At 43.4% G+C, this 21,498-nt stretch overlaps 1 protein-coding gene across 1 annotated transcript; it reads left to right on the forward strand.

Annotated features, from left to right (window-relative positions):
- Positions 1-2,941: 2,941 nt before the first annotated feature.
- LOC142925543 (dual specificity tyrosine-phosphorylation-regulated kinase 2-like) lies at positions 2,942-18,773 on the forward strand. The gene is made up of 12 exons (XM_076068447.1): positions 2,942-4,652; positions 4,924-5,072; positions 6,121-6,257; positions 7,375-7,515; positions 8,832-8,967; positions 14,038-14,119; positions 15,076-15,242; positions 15,829-15,889; positions 16,007-16,124; positions 16,406-16,636; positions 17,360-17,589; positions 18,608-18,773. The coding sequence occupies exons 1-11, from the start codon at positions 4,634-4,636 to the stop codon at positions 17,544-17,546; spliced, it is 1,428 nt and encodes a 475-aa protein (XP_075924562.1). The 5' UTR covers positions 2,942-4,633; the 3' UTR covers positions 17,547-17,589; positions 18,608-18,773.
- Positions 18,774-21,498: the final 2,725 nt, after the last annotated feature.

Here is a 21,498-nt window from a genome sequence, read left to right on the forward strand (position 1 = left end):
GTCCAATGTTTTACTTTTCAACACGATGCACCTTTTATTTGAAGCGGGGAAAACAACATCTGAAGCAAGTGGAAGCGACCTGAAGGTCTGGCCACACACGTTGCAGCTATACGGCTTCTCGTCCGTGTGCTTGCGCAGGTGTGTGTGTGTCTTGAGGTCACACGGCTGCAAGAGCCCGCGACCAAACAGCTGGCAACGCTGAAGGCCGTATTTGGAAGTGCCTGACTTAAGACTGGAAACGGGAAGACTTATTCACAATTTGGGCAAATCGCCTGATAAAGCCGGTTGTAATCGCCATTGAAACATCGTACTAAAGTTGTAAATGTCCGTTTACTCTTCGACATCGGTGTGCTGAAGTAAAATTCATTGGTACGTTTTGTGTATGTAACGTCTTAATTGGCTGTGGTGGTGCTGGTGGGTTAACAGCACTGATTTTTGCGTGATCTAACCCAAAAAAACTTTTGAGAATAATATTGATCGCGAAAACCTACGTATTAAACAGATTATATAGGGGTTTTTTTAATCGGTCAATGTTGGTATCAGGTTGTGGCCAGAATGAATGAGTAAGTGTAATGCTACAGCCCTTTGTAAATTTTACATGTGGAGCTGTTTCCTGCCGGTGTACAACCGAAAATAATTCGGGTCGTCTTGGAGAATATAAAATATCAAAATAAATAAGCACACCATATACTTTCGTGACTGCAGTAATTCCTGCAGTCACGAAAGCTTCGAATCAAGTCTGAACCACCTCTACGGGGAGGTATGAGGTCTGTGTCTTTGTGTTGTCTCTGCTTGTGTGTCTGCCTTTCTGTTTTGGCTTGGATTTGTGTCTCTGTGCTGTCTCTGCCTGTGTGTGGGCCTTGGTGTTTCCGAGTGTGTGCTGCCGCGTCCCCTTTGCTCCATGCATACCTCTTGCTAATTTGTCCCATTGTCTCTCAGCCTTACCTTCTCTGCCTATTTAAGGCGACTTCACTCTGTGCTTGTCTCTGTGCTGGTTCGCTCTACTTGGATGTCTATGTGTGTGTGTGTGCAGTCTGTATTTTAAATTTCATACTTAACTTGCAATTTAGCAATCTTTGAAATAGCGTAATCAACCAGACTATGCGTCAATTGTTTTGACCGACCGTCTGTGTTGCTTTATATGGTTTCCAAATTTTGCTAAACCCTGTTTGTTTTGGTGTGCTTCTCTCTCTGTCCCCTGTTGTATCTGTGTTAGTTCCCCCCCTACTTGGGTGTCTGTATATACATCTGGGGTAATGTTTCCCCTCTCTCGTAAATTTAGCTCTTCTGTATCTGATGATGGCTGCTTATGTTGCAACCGAAACGTCGTACGCTATTATGTTATTTTATTATTTCTTATTTATAGGTGACTTTACCAAAGAAAAAAAACAAAGAGTAACACCATATACCCCCATTCGCATTTCCGTCTCCGTATCATATATTTTAAAAAGACATTTCTTACACATCATCTTCACGGCCTTAAATCGGTAAAGTGCATCATTTCAGCAGCATTGTTATAGCCCGCCAGTGCAGCACAGCAACAACAACTGTTGAACTGAACTTCCATGCTTCTCCGCCTTCACCCACCCACCCACATCGACGAGCGTGGCGATGATGCGTGGCCCAAGATACACCCGCAATCTGCGGCTGCGTGGCGAACCCCCTCATCCAGCAGTGGAATAACAAGACGGCACGCGATTTTTGACCCCCACCCCCATAGTCACACGGCGTCACAAAAAGTCAGACCCCCCCTCTCTCAAATATGACGTCACAAAGCTCTGCCCCCCCCAAAATAAATAAATAAAACATGCTTCAAATCGCTTTAAACTATTGTCATTGTAGTGCGTATTTAATGTGGCGCTGCACTCTGATGTTGTAGGAGAAAACATTTATTAAAAAGTCTATTTAATAAAGTAGAACGTGTTGTCTTTATTTATTTGAAGTTGCGCATTTTGACGTGACGTCACATTTCTCTTGGTTCTTTCGGTAAAGTCACCACGTAGAAGGGAAACAATAAAATAGTAAAAATATAAAACAATAAAATTCTCACGACGTTTCGACTGCAACACAAGCAGCAATCATCATCAGGTGTGAAACCACAACAAGAAAATTTGAAAAAAGTGGCGGTTATTAAAATTGTATTGTGGTTATCACATCTGATGATTGCTTGTGTTGCAGTCGAAACGCCGTGAGAATTTAATTGTTTTATATTTTTATTATTTTATTGTTTCCCTTCAACGTGACTTTACCGAAAGAACCAATAATATGAATCCCTGCAGTCACGAAAGCTTTAAATAAAAATTTAAGAGGCGTTACAACTTTGTGGGCATCGCTCACGGGCGTCACGCGATGCCAAACATCCATTGGGTACGGGGGGGGGCAAAGTGGGGTGAAGTTAATGAAATAACTATTCCTGCTCTTTATACTACTGTACTGTAATGAGAACTACATCGTGGCTGATGGTAACAGCTGTACTATACTGTACTGCAGCTCGAATCGGCACCTCCGATTAGCACAGCTGTCTACGTGCGGTGCGAAAGAAGTCCAACATACTGTACACAACACGTGTTGTGTAATACACGTGTTGTGTAATACACAACACGTGTATTACACACGTGGTAATACACAACACGTGTATTACACAACACGCGACCCCCCACGAACGCCCACGTGACACTCCGCGCACCGGATGCCGTGACGTCGCTACTGACGTCACTATCCGGATGCGATTAACATAGCGCTAAACTTCGAGGCGGCACGCGGCACGAGCTACGGCTCTTGCCACGAGGACTCTGTTTTGAATGTTCAATAGTGCGAGTACGAGTTTGCCGACGAGAGATTTATCCACGGTAAGTGATGGTAATGGTGTTGAGGACGGTACATTGATCTTTGTCGTGTTGATTGCAGTTGGTTGCTGGTGGCAGTGGGGAGAGCTGCTCTTTGCTCGTGTTGAGTGTTGCAAGTGATAGTTACGTGAAGATTGTAATTGTAGTGATAGGGGTGATGGTTTAGTTGCTTTCTGGTGGTGATTGTGGTGATGTCAGAGACAATTTCCGTGGTGGTGCTAGTGATGCTAATGGCGATTGTGATTTAGGTAGATGTTGTTGGTGATGGTTGCGAAAGGGCTCAATAAGCTATTAAGCTTCAGGCAATGGGTAGTGATTTCCAGGTGGTGTAAATTCCACATTCCTATGGCGAGGCCCATATTTAAATATACGGACAACTAATTGATTAACACAAAGTGGCACTTAATTTTTTCACGAACTCTTCAAGGATGAAAGGTTCTCAATCTTTAAACGGGGATTTGAACTCCCTATTGAAGACAGTTCTGGGAGAGTGCCACACCTGCTGGAGAGATCTCCCTTGCTGCTCTAAGCTTGGTCGAATGAAGGGTGCTAAAGGAGGTTATTTAGGTTTTAATGCTATCTTTGTGCTGTGTTCCAGAACGATCTTTTGGACATGGATCAACTCGATGTTCAGTCTGCAATTGTGCAGCAGGTCAGTAACTACTCTTGACAGCAAACTCTTATAAGCAGACTGCACAATACAGAGACAAGCTCATTTCTTTTTTTATCGTAGAGTATTCGTGGACTACGTGTTTCACTGCCATTCTAAAATAGAACGATTACCATTGACCAATGAGCTCAACACACAGTGCAGGCTTTCAGGTCACTTCACCACCAAATGGGTTTATTACTAGTTCAACTGACAGCAAAGAATCAAAGTTCCCCCCCCACCCCACATCGTGTAAGCTCTATAGACTCTAGGGTAAGTGCTGTTAGTAAACGCCTATTATAACTAGTACCACAACGGGCCGCTTTGACCTAACGGTACTGACACGCTTACACACGGCAAACTCACGACACAGTCAAGGCAATTTCTTGTCAGCTCAGTTCGCAGTAAGGGACTCTAGTACTCGTGAACCAACCAGGAGACACACGAGCGTATTACACAGCACACGTATTGGCAGGTGCTCTACTTGGACTTCATGAATGCGGTCAGGTTCGTGACCTGTAACCAGTTTCATAAAATACCTTCAACAATTGACCCTTTTGCCATATTTGTGTAAATTAGAAATCAATGGATAATGCAGTTGAAGATGTTTAATGGAATTGGGCACAAACCTGGGAATATGGGCACCGTTTAATATTCCCAAAGTGTCAGATTATTTGACATCATCGAGGTGCAATATACTATTATTCGTGAATCTCTATGTCTTGGATGCTGCTTGGTGTAGTGGTTTCCACACCAGAGGTCGCTGCTTTAATCTCCAAGCATGGCAGTTCAATGGGGCAAGTTTCTTAAATACCACCCAACAGTATACAGTAAATGGGTTCACCGCAGCTCGTCGATCATGCATAGTGAGGTAAAGCGTTGACCTTTTCCAATATATGAGGCCATCACGGCGGTGCAGGCTAAAAAATACTCTCTAGGGTAATCCTCTGAGAGCTTTGTGCGATTTAGGCCCTTCCACAAGCACTCTCTCAGTGGGTGTTTGTGTGTGTACCACTGTGTCTGTATACATGTCTATGTCTGTGTGCTTGCCCGCATGTTCACGCGTGCCTCTCTGTGCGCATCTCTGTGACAAAAACAGGCAACTCCATCGGATGAAGTCGTCTTCCCAGTGGCAGGCATGAGCTGCACACCACAAGGTTTTTACTCCACTTAATTCAGCATCATTCACCACATGAATTACTGCCACACTCCTCTATAACAAACACACATCATATCTATCTAGAAGACCGATCCATAAATGGCTTTACAAATCCGTTAAGAGCACACATACAAGAGGCCCAAATCGAGTCTCTTTGTTAAGTGTAACATGATGTGCTTCATTCATTTGTGATCGTAATTACGTTTGTTGCACACGTGTATATGTGCATGAATGACCATGTGTGTCTTTGGGCATGTGTGCGTGTGCAGAAGTCTTGGACAAATTCAAAGACAGAATGACAGAGCAGGAACGTCAAGAAATATTGTGTTTCAATGAAGTTTTTTATTTCAAGATTCGTTCGGAACGAAATGGCCCTTCCAATGATGGCTACGATGACATCGACGGCCACTACATTCCGGTAAGACTCTCCAATATGGGCCATGTTCATTGCAACTAAATCATGCATTCCACTATAAACCACAACATCCCTTACACGCACGTGTATACCTAATAAGTTGCTAATGATTTTCTGTGTGAAGAACACTGAAACGTTAAGCTACTCAACGTCCTAGTTTTGGACATTTTCAGAAAGGCTCTCCTGGTGCCACAAAGCAACTACAAAAAAAATGTGGATTTATCTCGATTAAAATCTTCTGGCCTAATGCTCAACCATTGATACGATCAAAAGGTGGGGCTACCTGAGTAGTGGGTGGGGTTGGCATAGCCTAGAATGGGCCTATGAGTATAGTATGCAGGGCATACAGAGTGAAGCCACTCACTGTGTGGGTGGAATGTGGGAATTGAATGAACATGGCTATGTAAAAGTGACACCTGTGATCTTGAGTTTTAAATCTAGATTTAACAGTGCATCGCTCCAGTGGCTGCCTAATATCGGAAGGAAGAGCATTCCAGACGGCCGCAGAAGTGCACTCAAAGCGTGCGATGTGGTGACTATCTTTGTCATCATAAATACAGTTAAAGGACATTCTATAACCCACACTTTTCATAGAATGATTTAGTGGTTTCCAGTGTGAGGCAAAGATGTATTTGGCAGAGACATCAGGGAAAGCTCAGACATGTTCATGAGTTTCGATTTAAAGCTTTCGTGACTGCAAGGATTCATCTTCTTTGGTTCTTTCGGTAAAGTCAAGTAGAATGAGAATAAAGTAATAAAATAATAAAATAACACGATAAAATTCTCACGACGTTTCGGCCACAACACAAGTGGCCTTCTTCAGGTGAAAGGAACAAACCTGTCGGGACGACAGAGCTTCAATGAACGTTGTTAAGATTCGTAGCGTCTTTTAAGCTGGTTTAGAGAAGTGAGGTGTCAAGGTGCTTCACTTCTCTAAACCAGTGACTAAGAAATGAGAACTTGAATGAGCCGTGTATTTAGGCTGAGTAATGTTTGAGCACTTAGAGACGGCCCTGGTTGAGTACTGAACACTTGTGTAATCTTGTTCTAGATCACGGGTGAACACCTGGTGTACCGCTTCCAAGTACTGAATGTACTTGGGAAGGGGTCCTTTGGTCAGGTGCTCCGATGCCTGGACCACAAGACGAAAAGAGAAGTGGCCATCAAGCTGCTAGAGCACACTTCTAGGTAAGTTTGAACAAAGACATGAACCACATTAAAAATATATATCTGAATTTGTGAAGAGAGCCATAACTTTTAAAAAATCAATTTAAAAGTGTATTTTGTTTAACCTCGTGAGATCTGAAGAGACCAGGATAAGTCTCATTTGCAAGAGTGACCTGGAGCATTAGTCTGCCAGTAGGGGGACAATGATTGCACAATACAAATTGAGGAATTTGTGGTGTAGGTTTCCATATTGGCAAACATTGTACCCAGTTCCAAGCACATAGTGGCATACTCTTGCAAATTACGTCAGGTGATCTTTAGCATCCATCGAAGCAGACAGCATGCATTATTATGGTTATACACCCGCAGTATTAATCAGGGCGGCTGCTTGATTCGAACCTTGATCCTCTGCAACGAGTGGCGAACGTGCGACTGCCAGGTCATGTATCCATCTCCATCAGAAGCTGTTTCTGTATGAGTTTATAATTTCATAAATGTCTTCAAACACCATCAAAATGATGTTTGATTTGTCATGAAGAGGCAATATGTATTTTTTAAGGTTACTGCCACGTGAACGTGGAGTTCACACCACTGACCAACAACGGGGATGAGTGCTGCCCTTTTGCCCATTATATTATATTCTTCTATATTGCAACATGTTCAGGCACTAAATACCAATGCCAAGGAGGTCTGCTAGCCACGAGGGGTCTTCAGGAGAGATTTTTTTTCAACTTTTGCAATTGCGCATTAAAGGAGCACAGACCACAGTGCGTCACAACATCGTCCACAGTTTCGGTTGGAGGAGCAGGACACTTTATACCTTACTCGCTTAACATAGCTCAAAAACCACAGTGATCACAATCCAGTGGTGGAACATTTTCACCGCACTGAGATGGGATGTGGTAACCTCTTTCGGGTAACGACCATCGACAACTTCCCAACCGATTGGTGCAGCCTCCCCAGTTGGCCGCTGATCACGTCGACCGGGCAGGGACGACGTTGACGTTGACCGGGATGAAGCGCTCACAGTCATGACTCTGGAGCTCTGTTGACCGCGCCATCCCATGTGCGTGATAATGCATAAAAATATGCAAGGCTTAAGAGTGGGGTGAGACTCACCGATGCATTCCCTCCACAGAAACGACCTTCAGAAATGCAGAAGGGAGGCGCATATCATGAAAGCGTTGCAGTCCAAGGACAATGAAAATAACTACATTATTAGATTTATCGGGCATCTTATGTTCAGAAAGCATCCCGGCTTCGTTATGGAGCTCATGACGTAAGTAAAAAAATCACATCTGTGCGCCAACATCGTGTTTATCTCAAGCATTTTTTTAAAACGTGCAGGTAACATTTGATGAAATTCAGATTTAAAAAAATGTTGTTTGACCAGGTGAGAACTCAAGAGACCAGGATGAGTCTCATTTGCAACAGTGACCTGGGGCATTAGATTGCCAGTAGGGGGGCGATGATTCCTAAGTTGTACAACGGCAATAAATTAATTTTTCGGGTAATTTTCGAATTTTTAACATCGGCTGTGAGACAGACGCGGTGTGTGGTATTATTACAGCTGCATTAATCAGGGAGGCTGCTGGATTCGAACCATGAACCTCGACGAAAGGCGGGGATCATGCTGCCATTAGGCCATGTCACCACCCATCGGCTTGTACCAGCCCTTTCATGTTAAGGCTTTATTGGTAGTTTTTAAAATATGAAAGGGACACGGGTGTCTCCTTAACGTGGCACGTAACTGTTTATGATGCAACGATGCTCTCCCACCTTACTTAATACATATGAGCTGAGTGGTTACCACCATTTTACATTGTACAGCACATTAAAACATAGCACTTCATAATAATTACAAATACAGTAAACAATGTTTCTCGTTATCTGTAAATAACATTGTTACCTACCGCAACGTCCTGTCTCATCCATTACCTTTATCATGAAACCAGATGCAACAGCAAATTATCATAACGAGCCCTATGAGCCAGGCGATTTTGGTGCCCGCCTGTAATCCAGCACTGCTGAGGCGAGGGTTTGGTGGGTCACACATTTTGCGAAACTCCCTACCGTGGGCGTCGAGGTGCCCATACCCTGGCTTGTCGGTAGAGAGCAGTACAACAAAAGTGTAGACTACCTGTTACATCTGTACGGGATACAGTATTGCCCCCTCGCAAGTGTGGGTTTTTGTCTGGGTGCTCCGCTTTCTTCCAACATGTAAACGCTCATTTTTTTTTTTTAGAAAATACCTTTATATGTACAAGACCGCAGAGCTTAGGCATCTTTTGGCGCCTGCTCATGACTTTGGTTGACTTGCTGTTTGTGGTTCCTCGTACGTCTGAGTAATGTTCTCTTTATATTGCAGTGAAGTGATTACTGTGCATGTTATAAGTTGATGTTATTATATTTCTCAAACCCAATATGCAGGTCATGTTTCATCATCATTCACCTGGGAGAAATTTGAATTTGGTTTTACATGATAAAACTCCTAATCTATTGTAAAGCATGATTCCTCCAGTTCATGAAGCGATCCTAAGCATTGACCAAGATAGTCGAAGGTGGACTAACCATTGACGATATCTTGTCTTGCAGCATCGACCTCTTTGATCAATTCCATGGCAACTCCACGATCTTTGCACCGTCAACAATCAGGCTCTATGCAAGATCCATGTTGAGGGCCCTTGCAAAACTTAAGAAGGAGGCCATCATTTATGGCGACCTGAAGATGGTAAGTAAATACAATAGCATACTGCCGTCATTCATGGATATGTTTTGCCTTGAGGCAACTGTGGCAAAATCAGACCTATACTCTTTGGTTCTATTCGGTAAAGTCACGTGACTTTACCGAATAGAACCAAAGAGTATGGATCCTTGCAGTCACGAAAGCTTCAAATCTAAAATAAGACCTCTCTCGTAACTCAAAAAATTGAAAACCAAACACCCTGCACCTCATACCGAATTGCACAACAATAATGCTATTGTTTCGATAAATGTATAAAAAGTAATCGACACTTGTTTCAATCCAGGACATCGTCTAATCTCTTCTTGCTCTAGAGTACACTCTGCAGTTTATTTGAAGAGATTCTAATTTACATTGGCCACAATCACAACACTCAAAAGCGATAATTACAATTGGCAATGTTAGACAAGTTTCTGACACGAGGAAAAGGAGAGAAGCACCTGTAACTTATCCTAACGAGGGGGACAGGTCGGCTAAATAGACAGTGATTCAAGTGGTACAGTTTGTAGAACACGAGCAGATAATCCACGCTGTGTTCCGTCCTCCTGAGAAGTGAGCGACTCCACGTCACAAGACCACAGCTCAATCTCTCAGCATGGAGTCTTCCCAAATCTCAATTATGGTAGCAGCCACTTATCATGTCGAATAACATTTAACATTATATTCTTTAACATTTAACAAGAAGCATCTGCCCCAAAACATCTTTAATATTTAAAAAGAAGCATCTGCCCCAAAACATCTTTAATGCCTCCTAAACTTCCCACAGTCCCTGATAACACTGCATAAACGAAACAATGTGTACTTATATATCGATTTAAAGCTTTCGTGACTGCAATGATTCATCTTCTTTGATTCTTTCGGTAAAGTCACGTAGAATGAGAATAAAATAATAAATTGATAAAATAAAATAACACAATAATATTCTCACGACGTTTCGGCCACAACACAAGCGGCCTTCATCAGGTGAAGGGAGCGAGACTGTCTGGTAGGACAGCGCTGGAGTGAGAGAGCCACGTTCAGATCACGGCTTTTAAGCTGTGTGAGAGGAACAAAGAGCCTTGACGAAGGAATTAGCATAAAATTTAGCATTGAAAAGGCTGAATGATTAGCTTGTGACTGGTCACAGAAATAGCTATGTTAAAAGTTAAAGCCTACACATCCGCAGAGGCACCCATTGTTAAAAGGAATTAGCATAGAATTTAGCATTGAAATAGCTAAATTAAGGCATTCGCTTGTAACTGCTACAGAAATAGTTACGTTGAAGTCAGAGCATACACATTCACCGAGGCACTTAGTACAAATCAAAACAGGAGAATTTAGCATTGAAATAACTAGGCAAATTTAGCATTGAAATAACTGGGTGATTTGCTAGTGACTGGTCACAGAAATGACTACAAATCTGAGCTATTCACAGTACTATATAGTGAACCAATAAAAACTAAAATATAAATTACCTTCATGTTATCAATAAACTCTATATTCTCCAATCAGCTAAGCTACCAACCATAAGTCGTTATATATCACAATGCTATATGGCGAAAAAATGGGTGGATTCTTACCCTCAAATTTCCGTACCACGGATAGCTACGGGCCCCGTTCAGACGGACGAGTTCGTCCATGGTCGGAACAGAGGAGGGGGAGAGAGACAGCTGCGAAGCCCTAGTATACTCCATGTTGTAAACCATACCATTAACCGTGGTGTGAGAGGTATTAAGAGGCAATGCTGGCGAAAGAGCTGCGGTCTGAAGGTCATCGTAAAATTACAATTAATTAGGAACAGAAATGATTTAACACATCTTTCCAGTGGTTACTGAGCCTGAATCCATCTTCTCGGTTGAAATTGTCTCTGTGCTTGTATATGTGAATGGCCTCATGAACGAATCTCTCATGGTAGCCAGTTGGTTTGCAAAGAACCTCCGTCTTGGAGAAGTCAATGTCATGTGAGCCCACTGAATTGTAACAGTGATCTGCCACGGCAGAGGAGTTCGTCTTAACTCCTCTGCCGTGGCAGATCACTGTTAACTCCTCTGCCGTGGCAGATCACTGTTACAATTCAGTGGGTTCACATGACATTGACTTCTCCAAGACGGAGGTTCTTTGCAAACCAACTGGCTACCATGAGAGATTCGTTCATGAGGCCATTCACATATACAAGCACAGAGACAATTTCAACCGAGAAGATGGATTCAGGCTCAGTAACCACTGGAAAGATGTGTTAAATCATTTCTGTTCTTAATTAATTGTAATTTTACGATGACCTTCAGACCGCAGCTCTTTCGCCAGCATTGCCTCTTAATACCTCTCACACCACGGTTAATGGTATGGTTTACAACATGGAGTATACTAGGGCTTCGCAGCTGTCTCTCTCCCCCTCCTCTGTTCCGACCATGGACGAACTCGTCCGTCTGAACGGGGCCCGTAGCTATCCGTGGTACGGAAATTTGAGGGTAAGAATCCACCCATTTTTTCGCCATATAGCATTGTGATATATAACGACTTATGGTTGGTAGCTTAGCTGATTGGAGAATATAGAGTTTATTGATAACATGAAGGTAATTTATATTTTAGTTTTTATTGGTTCACTATATAGTACTGTGAATAGCTCAGATTTGTAGTCATTTCTGTGACCAGTCACTAGCAAATCACCCAGTTATTTCAATGCTAAATTTGCCTAGTTATTTCAATGCTAAATTCTCCTGTTTTGATTTGTACTAAGTGCCTCGGTGAATGTGTATGCTCTGACTTCAACGTAACTATTTCTGTAGCAGTTACAAGCGAATGCCTTAATTTAGCTATTTCAATGCTAAATTCTATGCTAATTCCTTTTAACAATGGGTGCCTCTGCGGATGTGTAGGCTTTAACTTTTAACATAGCTATTTCTGTGACCAGTCACAAGCTAATCATTCAGCCTTTTCAATGCTAAATTTTATGCTAATTCCTTCGTCAAGGCTCTTTGTTCCTCTCACACAGCTTAAAAGCCGTGATCTGAACGTGGCTCTCTCACTCCAGCGCTGTCCTACCAGACAGTCTCGCTCCCTTCACCTGATGAAGGCCGCTTGTGTTGTGGCCGAAACGTCGTGAGAATATTATTGTGTTATTTTATTTTATCAATTTATTATTTTATTCTCATTCTACGTGACTTTACCGAAAGAACCAAAGAAGGTGTACTTATATAGTTATTAATAATAAATACATATTTAATATGGAATTATATTGACATGCAAATTAGGCAAATCAAATTTTACTGACAATAAATATATAAAAACAACTATTAATCAGGAATATAACCTCTGCAGTAACGCCGATTCTGTTTACCAAATTAAGTCAATATTAAATGGCTGCTACAACGTGGCCATTTTGTGCATTCGCAATGAACCGCACAATGTAACACAATAACACCAATTCTAGATTTGAAGCTTTCGTGACTGCAAGGATCCATACTCTTTGGTTCTATTCGGTAAAGTCACGTAAAAGTATAAAACAACAAAAAATAATTAAAAAATAAAAAATTAACGACGTTTCGGCCACAACACAAGTGGCCTTCATCAGGTGAAGGGACTAACGTTGTCCTCGACACAGTCTGGTCCCTTCACCTGATGAAGGCCACTTGTGTTGTGGCCGAAACGTCGTGATTTTTTTATTTTTTGTTGTTTTATACTTTTACGTGACTTTACCGAATAGAACCAACGAGTACAATAACACCAAAATGTGATCAACTTTCACAAAAAAGCTACTTCTATTTTCATCACCAAAATGCTCTAATCATCTTTCAACTCCGTTATACCTTCTTTGGTTCTTTCGGTAAAGTCACGTAGAATGAGAATAAAATAATAAATTGATAAAATAAAATAACACAATAAAATTCTCACGACGTTTCGGCCACAACACAAGTGACCTTCATCAGGTGAAGGGATGAGACTGTCTGGAGGACAGCGCTGGAGCGAACACAGCCAAGCTCAGACCGCGACCTTAAAGCTGTGTGAGAAGAAACAGAGCGCCTTGACAAAGGAATTAGCATAGAATTTAGCATTGCAATAGCTGAGTGATTAGCTTGTGACTGGTCACAGAAATGGCTATGTTAAAGTCAAAGCCTACACATCCACAGAGGTACCTAGTACAAATGAAACAGGAGAATTTAGCATTGAAATAACTGAGGGATTAGCTTGTGACTGGTCATAGAAGGCGCTCTGTTTCTTCTCACACAGCTTAAAGGTCGCGGTCTGAGCTTGGCTGTGTTCGCTCCAGCGCTGTCCTCCAGACAGTCTCGTCCCTTCACCTGATGAAGGCCGCTTGTGTTGTGGCCGAAACGTCGTGAGAATTTTATTGTGTTATTTTATTTTATCAATTTATTATTTTATTCTCATTCTACGTGACTTTACCGAAAGAACCAAAGAAGATGAATCCTTGCAGTCACGAAAACTTTAAATCCGTTATATCTATTGATTCGAGTTGAATTGATCAAAATAAACAAGTTAATAAAATGACTAACCACGAGGCCGTCGCCATCTTATTATTATTAGATTTCCCGCGCAAAAACTGAAAATTAACAAAAACAACTGGAAAAAATAATTGAACATCTTCACACCTGCAATAGTGACGAGGCACACCCTCCACCTCACAACACCGCTGCTAAATATCTCTGTTAATAGGGATTGAGCACCAGTGTTATTAATTTTCTAGACCCAAGTATTTTAAATATAGAAATCAACTTTGATATCATAATCTTAATTGTGAATATCTTCATTACCACCAATAAATCAAACGTCAATTAACATTACCGAGTTCCTGTCATTCGATTAACAGTAAAGTAATATGATTGTAACAGTTACATATTATTGGAGCTAATGTACACTCTACAGTGCACGTGGGGCTCGGGGTCTTATCCCTAGTCATCATTGCCTTCTCATATAATGACGAAAATGTACCCGTCTCTCCGTAGCAATTAGCAGAGTGCACAATTATACGTGTTGATTAATCAGAGGTGAGTTCACGCCGGCCATCCATGCCATGAGCACTTTTGAACATTAACCACTTTTATCCCCTGTTATTTTTCCTAGGAAAACACCATGGTCAAAGACCACGCAACCGGCAACATCAGGATCATTGATTTTGGCGCGAGCATCAAAATGACGAAACCAAGTGAGTAGTTTTGCTTGTGTTTTTTCGTGTGAGGGTGTGTGTGTCTGTGCGTCTTTGTGAATCTTTGTGAATATACGAGTGGGGAGCGCTAGTGCAGCAGTTAGCGCGGTGCAGCGGTTAGCGCTACGCTGCGCTACCTACCCGGCCGCCCCGAGTTCGATTCCCGCTCACGGCCGACACCAGTGACGATTATCTGAACCGGTCCTGGGACTCCCCGAGGTCGACTCAGCCCCAAATGAGCGCCTCGTGCGGTGTGTAAACATCGCCACTAGGGAGACAAAAGCAGCCGGGCGTGCTGCTGGCCCCCCACCACCTCGTGTGCCGTGCCGGCCTTCATAGGTGCTCGCTAACAGCACTTGCCCCAACAGTCTGTTAAGGCTATACGGGGGATCTTTGTCTTATATGTGTGTTGACACAGAGGGGGCATAGTTGGTGCATATGCCAGTCATCTCAGTTCGACAACCCATGGCACCTAGATATCTTTCGTGATATGTCAGTGAGACTTTGACATTTCACGTGGCCTCAAAGTGCACCTGGCCTGGCACAGGTCCCGTGGTGACGTCACTGCTACCTAGTGGCGAATGGCGCCTGTTATTCTTATGTGTGTGCGTTTGGAAACGTGGCATGGTGAGCAGCTTTACAATGCACTACATTCTCAGTGACTCAGTTATTATTCTCAGCCATAGAGACCCTATCAGGTCATACAGGCATTAATAGGTGTTTGCAAACAACGTTTTTACCAATGTCAAAACGTCTCTTGGAGTGCCGCTCACACTTTTCCAGTTCTGAGCCAGTTTTAGAAAGATCCACATTCATCTGCTGGATAGAATGACCAATTTTACCATCCTACAAAATGTAAATGTTTTAATCTGTGTGCACTCAAAAATCTAAGTGGACAAATAACGTGCATGACCTTCTCGCTCAATCGGTGCTGTCCATGTGTGTGTGGTGCGCAGTTTTCGGATCTTTCGGAACGTGGAAATACATGGCTCCAGAGATGTTCCTGGGCCTCCAACTCACCTGCGCAGTGGACATGTGGTCCCTGGGCTGCGTAATTGCTGAGCTCTCTTCTGGCTACCCTCTCTTACGGACCACTGGAGATTATCTTGCCCAAATGATCACGGTACCTGAAATATGCTAAAATATAATCTCATTATTTATGAATTTGAATTGCAACCAACAGCAGAGCCCATGGCTTAGTTTTAGCTGAGCCGGCTCACAATGCTAATGCCGAGTGATGGTCCATTAGTCGCTAACAACCATAGAGGAGACTGCCGTGGATTGCAATCTGTGGAGCAATTATACTTTTGGCCTCATTCCATGGGAACAAATGTTGCTCTGCTGCCAGTATGTACATAGAGAATAGTCATATCTTTAATGTGATCAGACAATAGTTGGGCACGTATGATGTGATTTGGCCTTGTTGATAATCATCACTCAGAGCGACAGACTATTACCCTTTCCATTCTTCGGGTTCATTGTTCATCCCTGAGGTTCATGAAGTAACTTTAATGGGCAATATTTGTTCATTAAGTACCCAATAATTAAAATATATGGTAATGTTGTAAAAGCATGTGCAGTCCTTGTGAATAAACGTTTCAGTTTTAGAGACATTTACATTTGAGGAAGTCTACTGTATGTATGTTTACGATACACACAGTCCAATGACCTAACCCATGTATATTAATTTCACTGTGACCTGTGCACAGATTTTTGGTCTCCCACCAAGGTCCATGATTGATGCTGCGACCGAAATGTACATTGACACCGGTAAGTGGAGGGGAGGTTGCTACTTCTGTTGTCACAATTATCCAGGCAAGCATTGCCGTAATGTACCTTGTTCGTAATCCTCGGAAACCCGTTTCACTCATTTTCTCTCCAACACAGACAAGACAGGGTGCCACAGGGTGAACGGCAGGAAGGTCGTTCCAAGCACCACCTCTCTTAAGGAAAAGCTTCGGACTACGAACAGAGAGTTAATCGATTTTGTTCAAGGATGCCTTGAGTAAGATATACCTGTACTGTCTACATATGATCTTAATTCATCATTATTTTCGTGTTCACCATCAGCACTCTCGTAAACAGAGTGCACATTACTAGGAGTGATGTTTTACTGACAGGGAGTGGCTTTGTGTCATAACAGGGCAATATTTCATGCCTTGTGCCTTCTTGTATTCGTTTGCATAATGAAGGTAAATAATTGCATGTGCCACACCTCCACCCCATTATTAGAAGAAATGTAGACGGTAAGTGGACCCTGACGATTCACCGTTCATATCTTGGCAGGTGGGATCCCGCTCGCCGGCTCACGCCTGAGGAAGCTTTGAACCACAGGTGGCTTCAGGACGACACCAAGGACAAAAGCCATGCTAGTCACAATGAACCGGATGCTGTGGACGCATCGATTAAAATGGACGAGATCGTGGAGGTGGATCGTGTGAGCCAATGCGAGCAGAGCTGGACGAATGATTCTGGGTCAGATCTCGAGGAAGATTTTGTGTCAGCCAAGAGCCAATCGTGAGTCTCCACGTGCACGTTGCATCTTGAAGAATATTTGTGTTGGTTAGGTTCTTATGAAGTGACTTTGATGTTTCTCCCTGCTCAATGCTTTCTCTCTGCATGCAGCTCTCTTTGAGACGTTGCTCTTTCTCCTCTGCAGTCTGGAACTGTCCTTCCCCAGCCATCTTCATTGTCGACTTCATGCTCTTGTTCAACTCTAGGCTCCAGATCTTCCTCTTCTCCTCTGCCTATAACTCTAGAAAAGAATCAGAATATTTATTTATACTGGAGGAATTTGATGAGCTATGAAGCTCTTTTTCACGGATGTCCAGTATGATGTCCAGCAGTACTGGACATCATTCTAACATTGGTTTTCATTTATAGATTGGCCCCTGCCATGGGAATGTGGAATTCCCACCACTCTGCTTGCTCGTTTGAGTGTGAAAATGCTTTGGCTTTTCTTATCTTCAGAAGGGTTTGGGTAGTGATAGGTGTAGGGGCAGTGATCTACTTGACATCTGTAAAAAAAAGAGCTTTAAAGGTCATAATATTCCTACAGTCTAAATAAATATTCTGATTCTGAACATATTCTGATAGGGGTAGACCTGGTTGTGGCTGGGGGGCAGGGCCAGGGAGTAGCAGTAGGATAGATAATGGAATTGTATTGCAGTAGGAAAGTTTCAGCACAAATAAAGAAAGGCAGACAGAGGCATAACAGTGGCCCTTGCAACTCTCTTTCAGCTCGAACGCCAGTTTCTACACTGCCCTGGAATACCAACGCAGCCATCAAGCGATAAGTGAAGCTGTCGCCAACACCGGAGCGAAGGCATCGAGGGGGCCTGGGCGGAGATTTGCCCGTGTGCGGCAGCGACTCCGGACATTTCTTAGATTTGTCCGGAAGCATTGCTGCTGCAATGCGGAAGAATAAAGGCCCCATCGTTGGCGCACCCCACCACTCCAGTACAGTGGAGGTAAGGGTTTGGTGGGTCGCTCCCTTTCCGTGGGCACCCGTATCCTGGCTTGCCAGGAGAAGGCAGCACAACAAAAATGTGGACTCCACCTGTTCCGTCTGGATGGGATTGAGTGGTTTTCGCCTCGCATGCGTGGGGTTTTTTTTTCCGGATCCCCAGTTTCCTTCGACATTTTAAAGCCACTCATTATTTGGCCGATAACACCTTGACGTATAGAGGACCTCAGAGCTTGGACAATTGTGGTTCTGTGGTTTCTCGCGTTGTAAGAGTGAGTGAGCACTGTGCACGTTAAAAGGTAAAAAAGTATTATATCTCGGCTTTCACGACCAATCTTAGATTCATTATTCGTTACTTTGGGTCAGATCGTCGAGGTATCTGACAATTTTCAGCTTTTCCCTCTACTGACAGCCAATCAAACGATGTTGTCACGTGGGCAAAAATTCCAATTTATTTGGATTTCAGGAAACCGGAATGTTGAAAAACAAGCATTAAATAATGTTACGTAAGAGATTACATTCAAAAATAAGTGTTAACAATAACTCAGCTCTTATTTTGAGATCTTTAACAGAAGCTCAGCTCTCGCGTAATGCATGCAAATCTTTCAGCTAAAGTACAATCAACAAGATAAATGTTCAATTTAAGAAAAGACCAAAGATCTGTATTGGAAAAGAAAAGGATTATTTTGTCTAAGAGTTCTGTTTTGGTGTAAGCTATTTATTTCATAATAATCAGAATCTTTCATTAACATAGCTTAAAAATACATGATCATCCCGAGGAAATGTATGTGAACATTACGTCACCGCAAAATATCTTTCCCACCAATTTTACATGGAGAAGATAAATCCAAATTTGTATTGCACTGCATCCAGCTGGCTGCTTCTCTCGTTGGTGTTCCACTCCCTTGTCGCACGATGTCATGCAGCATCTTGAGACACGACTGGAGACCTGCTGCTGTGTGTCTTGAGTGCTCTGTCCCTTGATGACCCCAATGCTTCCCCTGGGTTTGTGCCCGGAACAGGTGACGTCACCGGGGGATGTCGACACCTGGAATGGAAGAGGCAGAGACCCCAGACCCCAAGACATCCTGCAACCCCCCACCACCCCACCTGCACACACCCCACACACACACCCCACCCACCCACACACCCCATCCACCCACACACACCTCACACAGACATACCCCACACACACCCCACCCACCACCCACCCACAACACACACCACACACACACCTCACACAGACATACCCCACCCACCCACACACACCCCATTCACCCACACACACACCACCCACACACACCACCCACCTACACACATCACGCACCCACCACCTATGCACACACACACCACCCAACCATCACCCACCAATAACACACCACACACACAAACACCCCCCCCCCCTCCTTTCTCTTGACTTACTGTTAATGAAATAGCTAAGGATGTTTTTAACTCGTATATAATAATAACTGTAAATATATATTAGTTTAGTTTTACCGTGTATTGAATTTAGAGGAAGGCCGTCTCACCGTGAAAGTATTAATGCAGAAGATTTAAATGTGCAATACGTTTTACTTTCATGCAAGTTTGTTTTTAACTCGTATATAATAATAACTGTAAATATATATTAGTTTAGTTTAATCGTGTATTGAATTTAGAGGAAGGCCGTCTCACCGTGAACGTGTTAATGCAGAAGATTTAAATGTGCAATACGTTTTACTTTCATGCAAGTTTGTATTTAACTCGTATATAATAATAACTGTAAATATATATTAGTTTAGTTTTACCGTGTATTGAATTTAGAGGAAGGCCGTCTCACCGTGAAAGTATTAAAGCAGAAGATTTAAATGTGCAATACGTTTTGCTTTCATGCAAGTTTGTTTTTAACTCGTATATAATAACTGTAAATATATTAGTTTAGTTTAATCGTGTATTGAATTTAGAGGAAGGCCGTCTCACCGTGAACGTATTAATGCAGAAGATTTAAATGTGCAATACGTTTTACTTTCATGCAAGTTTGCAAACAAGCCTCGTGTTCAGTATTTTGTAAATACAAATTTTTCATTTGTAGCAATGTTTCTTGGCATTTATGGTTTTGTTGGAACGTTTATTAATATTGTTTTACTTGTTTGCACCACACACACACACACACACCCCACGCATACACACACTATTCACACACCGTGCACACCCCACGCACACACACAAACCATGCTTGCACCCCACGCACACATGCACCCCACACATATACACACACCACACACACCCCCCACACACACACCCCATGCTCACACCCCACACACACACCCCATGCACAAACTACACACACACCCCACGCACACCTACACCCCACACACACACCATATGCACACACCACACATACAGCCCACACATACACACACACCATGCATTCACCCCATGCACGCACCCCGACTAGCGCTTAGGTCAACTAGAACACACAAACCGAACCTCTCCACCTGGGTTTTCATCCCGGCAAACCGAGCGAGTGACCTGGCCATGGGTTTCCCATGTGAGAGAGAATTGGCAAAGTTCGGTGTGAGATGGTGACTCCCGGACCCTGTGGTAAAACATGGGTGAGTTTGACGCGAGACCACCTCCGGGAGAATCCGGGTAGAATATGATGGTGCACCCAGATACACGAGCACTCAAGGGGGGTAAGTTGGAAAGGGCAGGGAGTGTTGGAATGCAATAATACTGTTTTCCTGAGACAGATAGTGCGAGTGGAAGAATGACGAGTGTGGCCTTGGGTGCATCATCAACACATCGCGCATCTAAAATTATCCCTGATTATGACAATAAAACAGCTGTAAGTTGAGATGGAGAACACCAACGCAAAGGTGATGAACGGGCAGGCAACCCGGGGCTGTGCGAGGGGACAGCCCCATCCAGCCCTTACCCCCCCCAACTCCCTCCGCACTAAATCCTGAGCGCTGCACTGCCGGACCGGCGTCATCCATGACTCCACCACGCGACGACCAACACCATCCACTCCTTCACCACCACCACCACCGAAGCCTAGTTGGTCACTGACACGCTTCGCACCCCACAAAAACGGTTTACACCTTAAATTTTCATATAAAGCTTTCGTGACTGCAGTGATTCATATTCTTGGTTCTTTCGGTAAAGTCACGTTGAAGGGAAACAATAAAATAATAAAATATGTATAAAACAATAAAATTCTCACGACGTTTCGACTGCAACACAAGCAGTCATCATCAGGTGTGAAAAACAACGGCAAGAACATTTGAAAGAAGTGGCGGTTTGTATTTATTTATTTTTAAACGTTAGCACCACGGATAGCGATTTGACAGTTTGTTTAGATGGACGAGTCCATCTATGTTCGGAAAAGAGGAGGGGGGAGACGAAAAATTAACGTATGCTTCTCAGTTGTCTGGGCTGCGAGTGTGGAGTGTGTGTGTAAGTGGAGCGGTGGTGTAGCGGTGAGCGCGCTGCGCTATGAACTCGGCGTCCCGAGTTCGATTCCCACGTCCGGCCAGCACCAGTGACGATTATATCTGAACCGGGTCCTGGGCCTCCCCTAGGCCGGCCCTCCCCTAGGCCGGCTCGGCCTAGGGGAGGGCCGACCTTTATAGGTGCTAACAGCACTCGCCCCAACAGTTTGTTAAGGCTACACAGGGGATCTTTGTTGTTCGAGGTAGTTGAATACATATTGTGCTTTCGATGGCTCGTTGTGCGAGTTGCCATTGTTGGTCATTGTAGCTTGTTTGATGTCACTCGCAATCGCACATGTTGCCATGTAGTAACTGTCCATAAATCGCATGGTTATACAGATCGGGCCACCCTATATCTATAGTAAATTAATTTAATGTTTCGGTTTTGGGTCCCGGCACCGGATGGAATCCTCTGCACGTCCGATTAGCACGGTTGGCTC

The sequence above is a fragment of the Petromyzon marinus genome, chromosome 1, assembly GCF_048934315.1.
Source record: "Petromyzon marinus isolate PM22_M1 ecotype Great Lakes invasive population chromosome 1, UKy_Petmar_22M1.pri1.0, whole genome shotgun sequence".
NCBI lineage: Eukaryota > Metazoa > Chordata > Hyperoartia > Petromyzontiformes > Petromyzontidae > Petromyzon > Petromyzon marinus.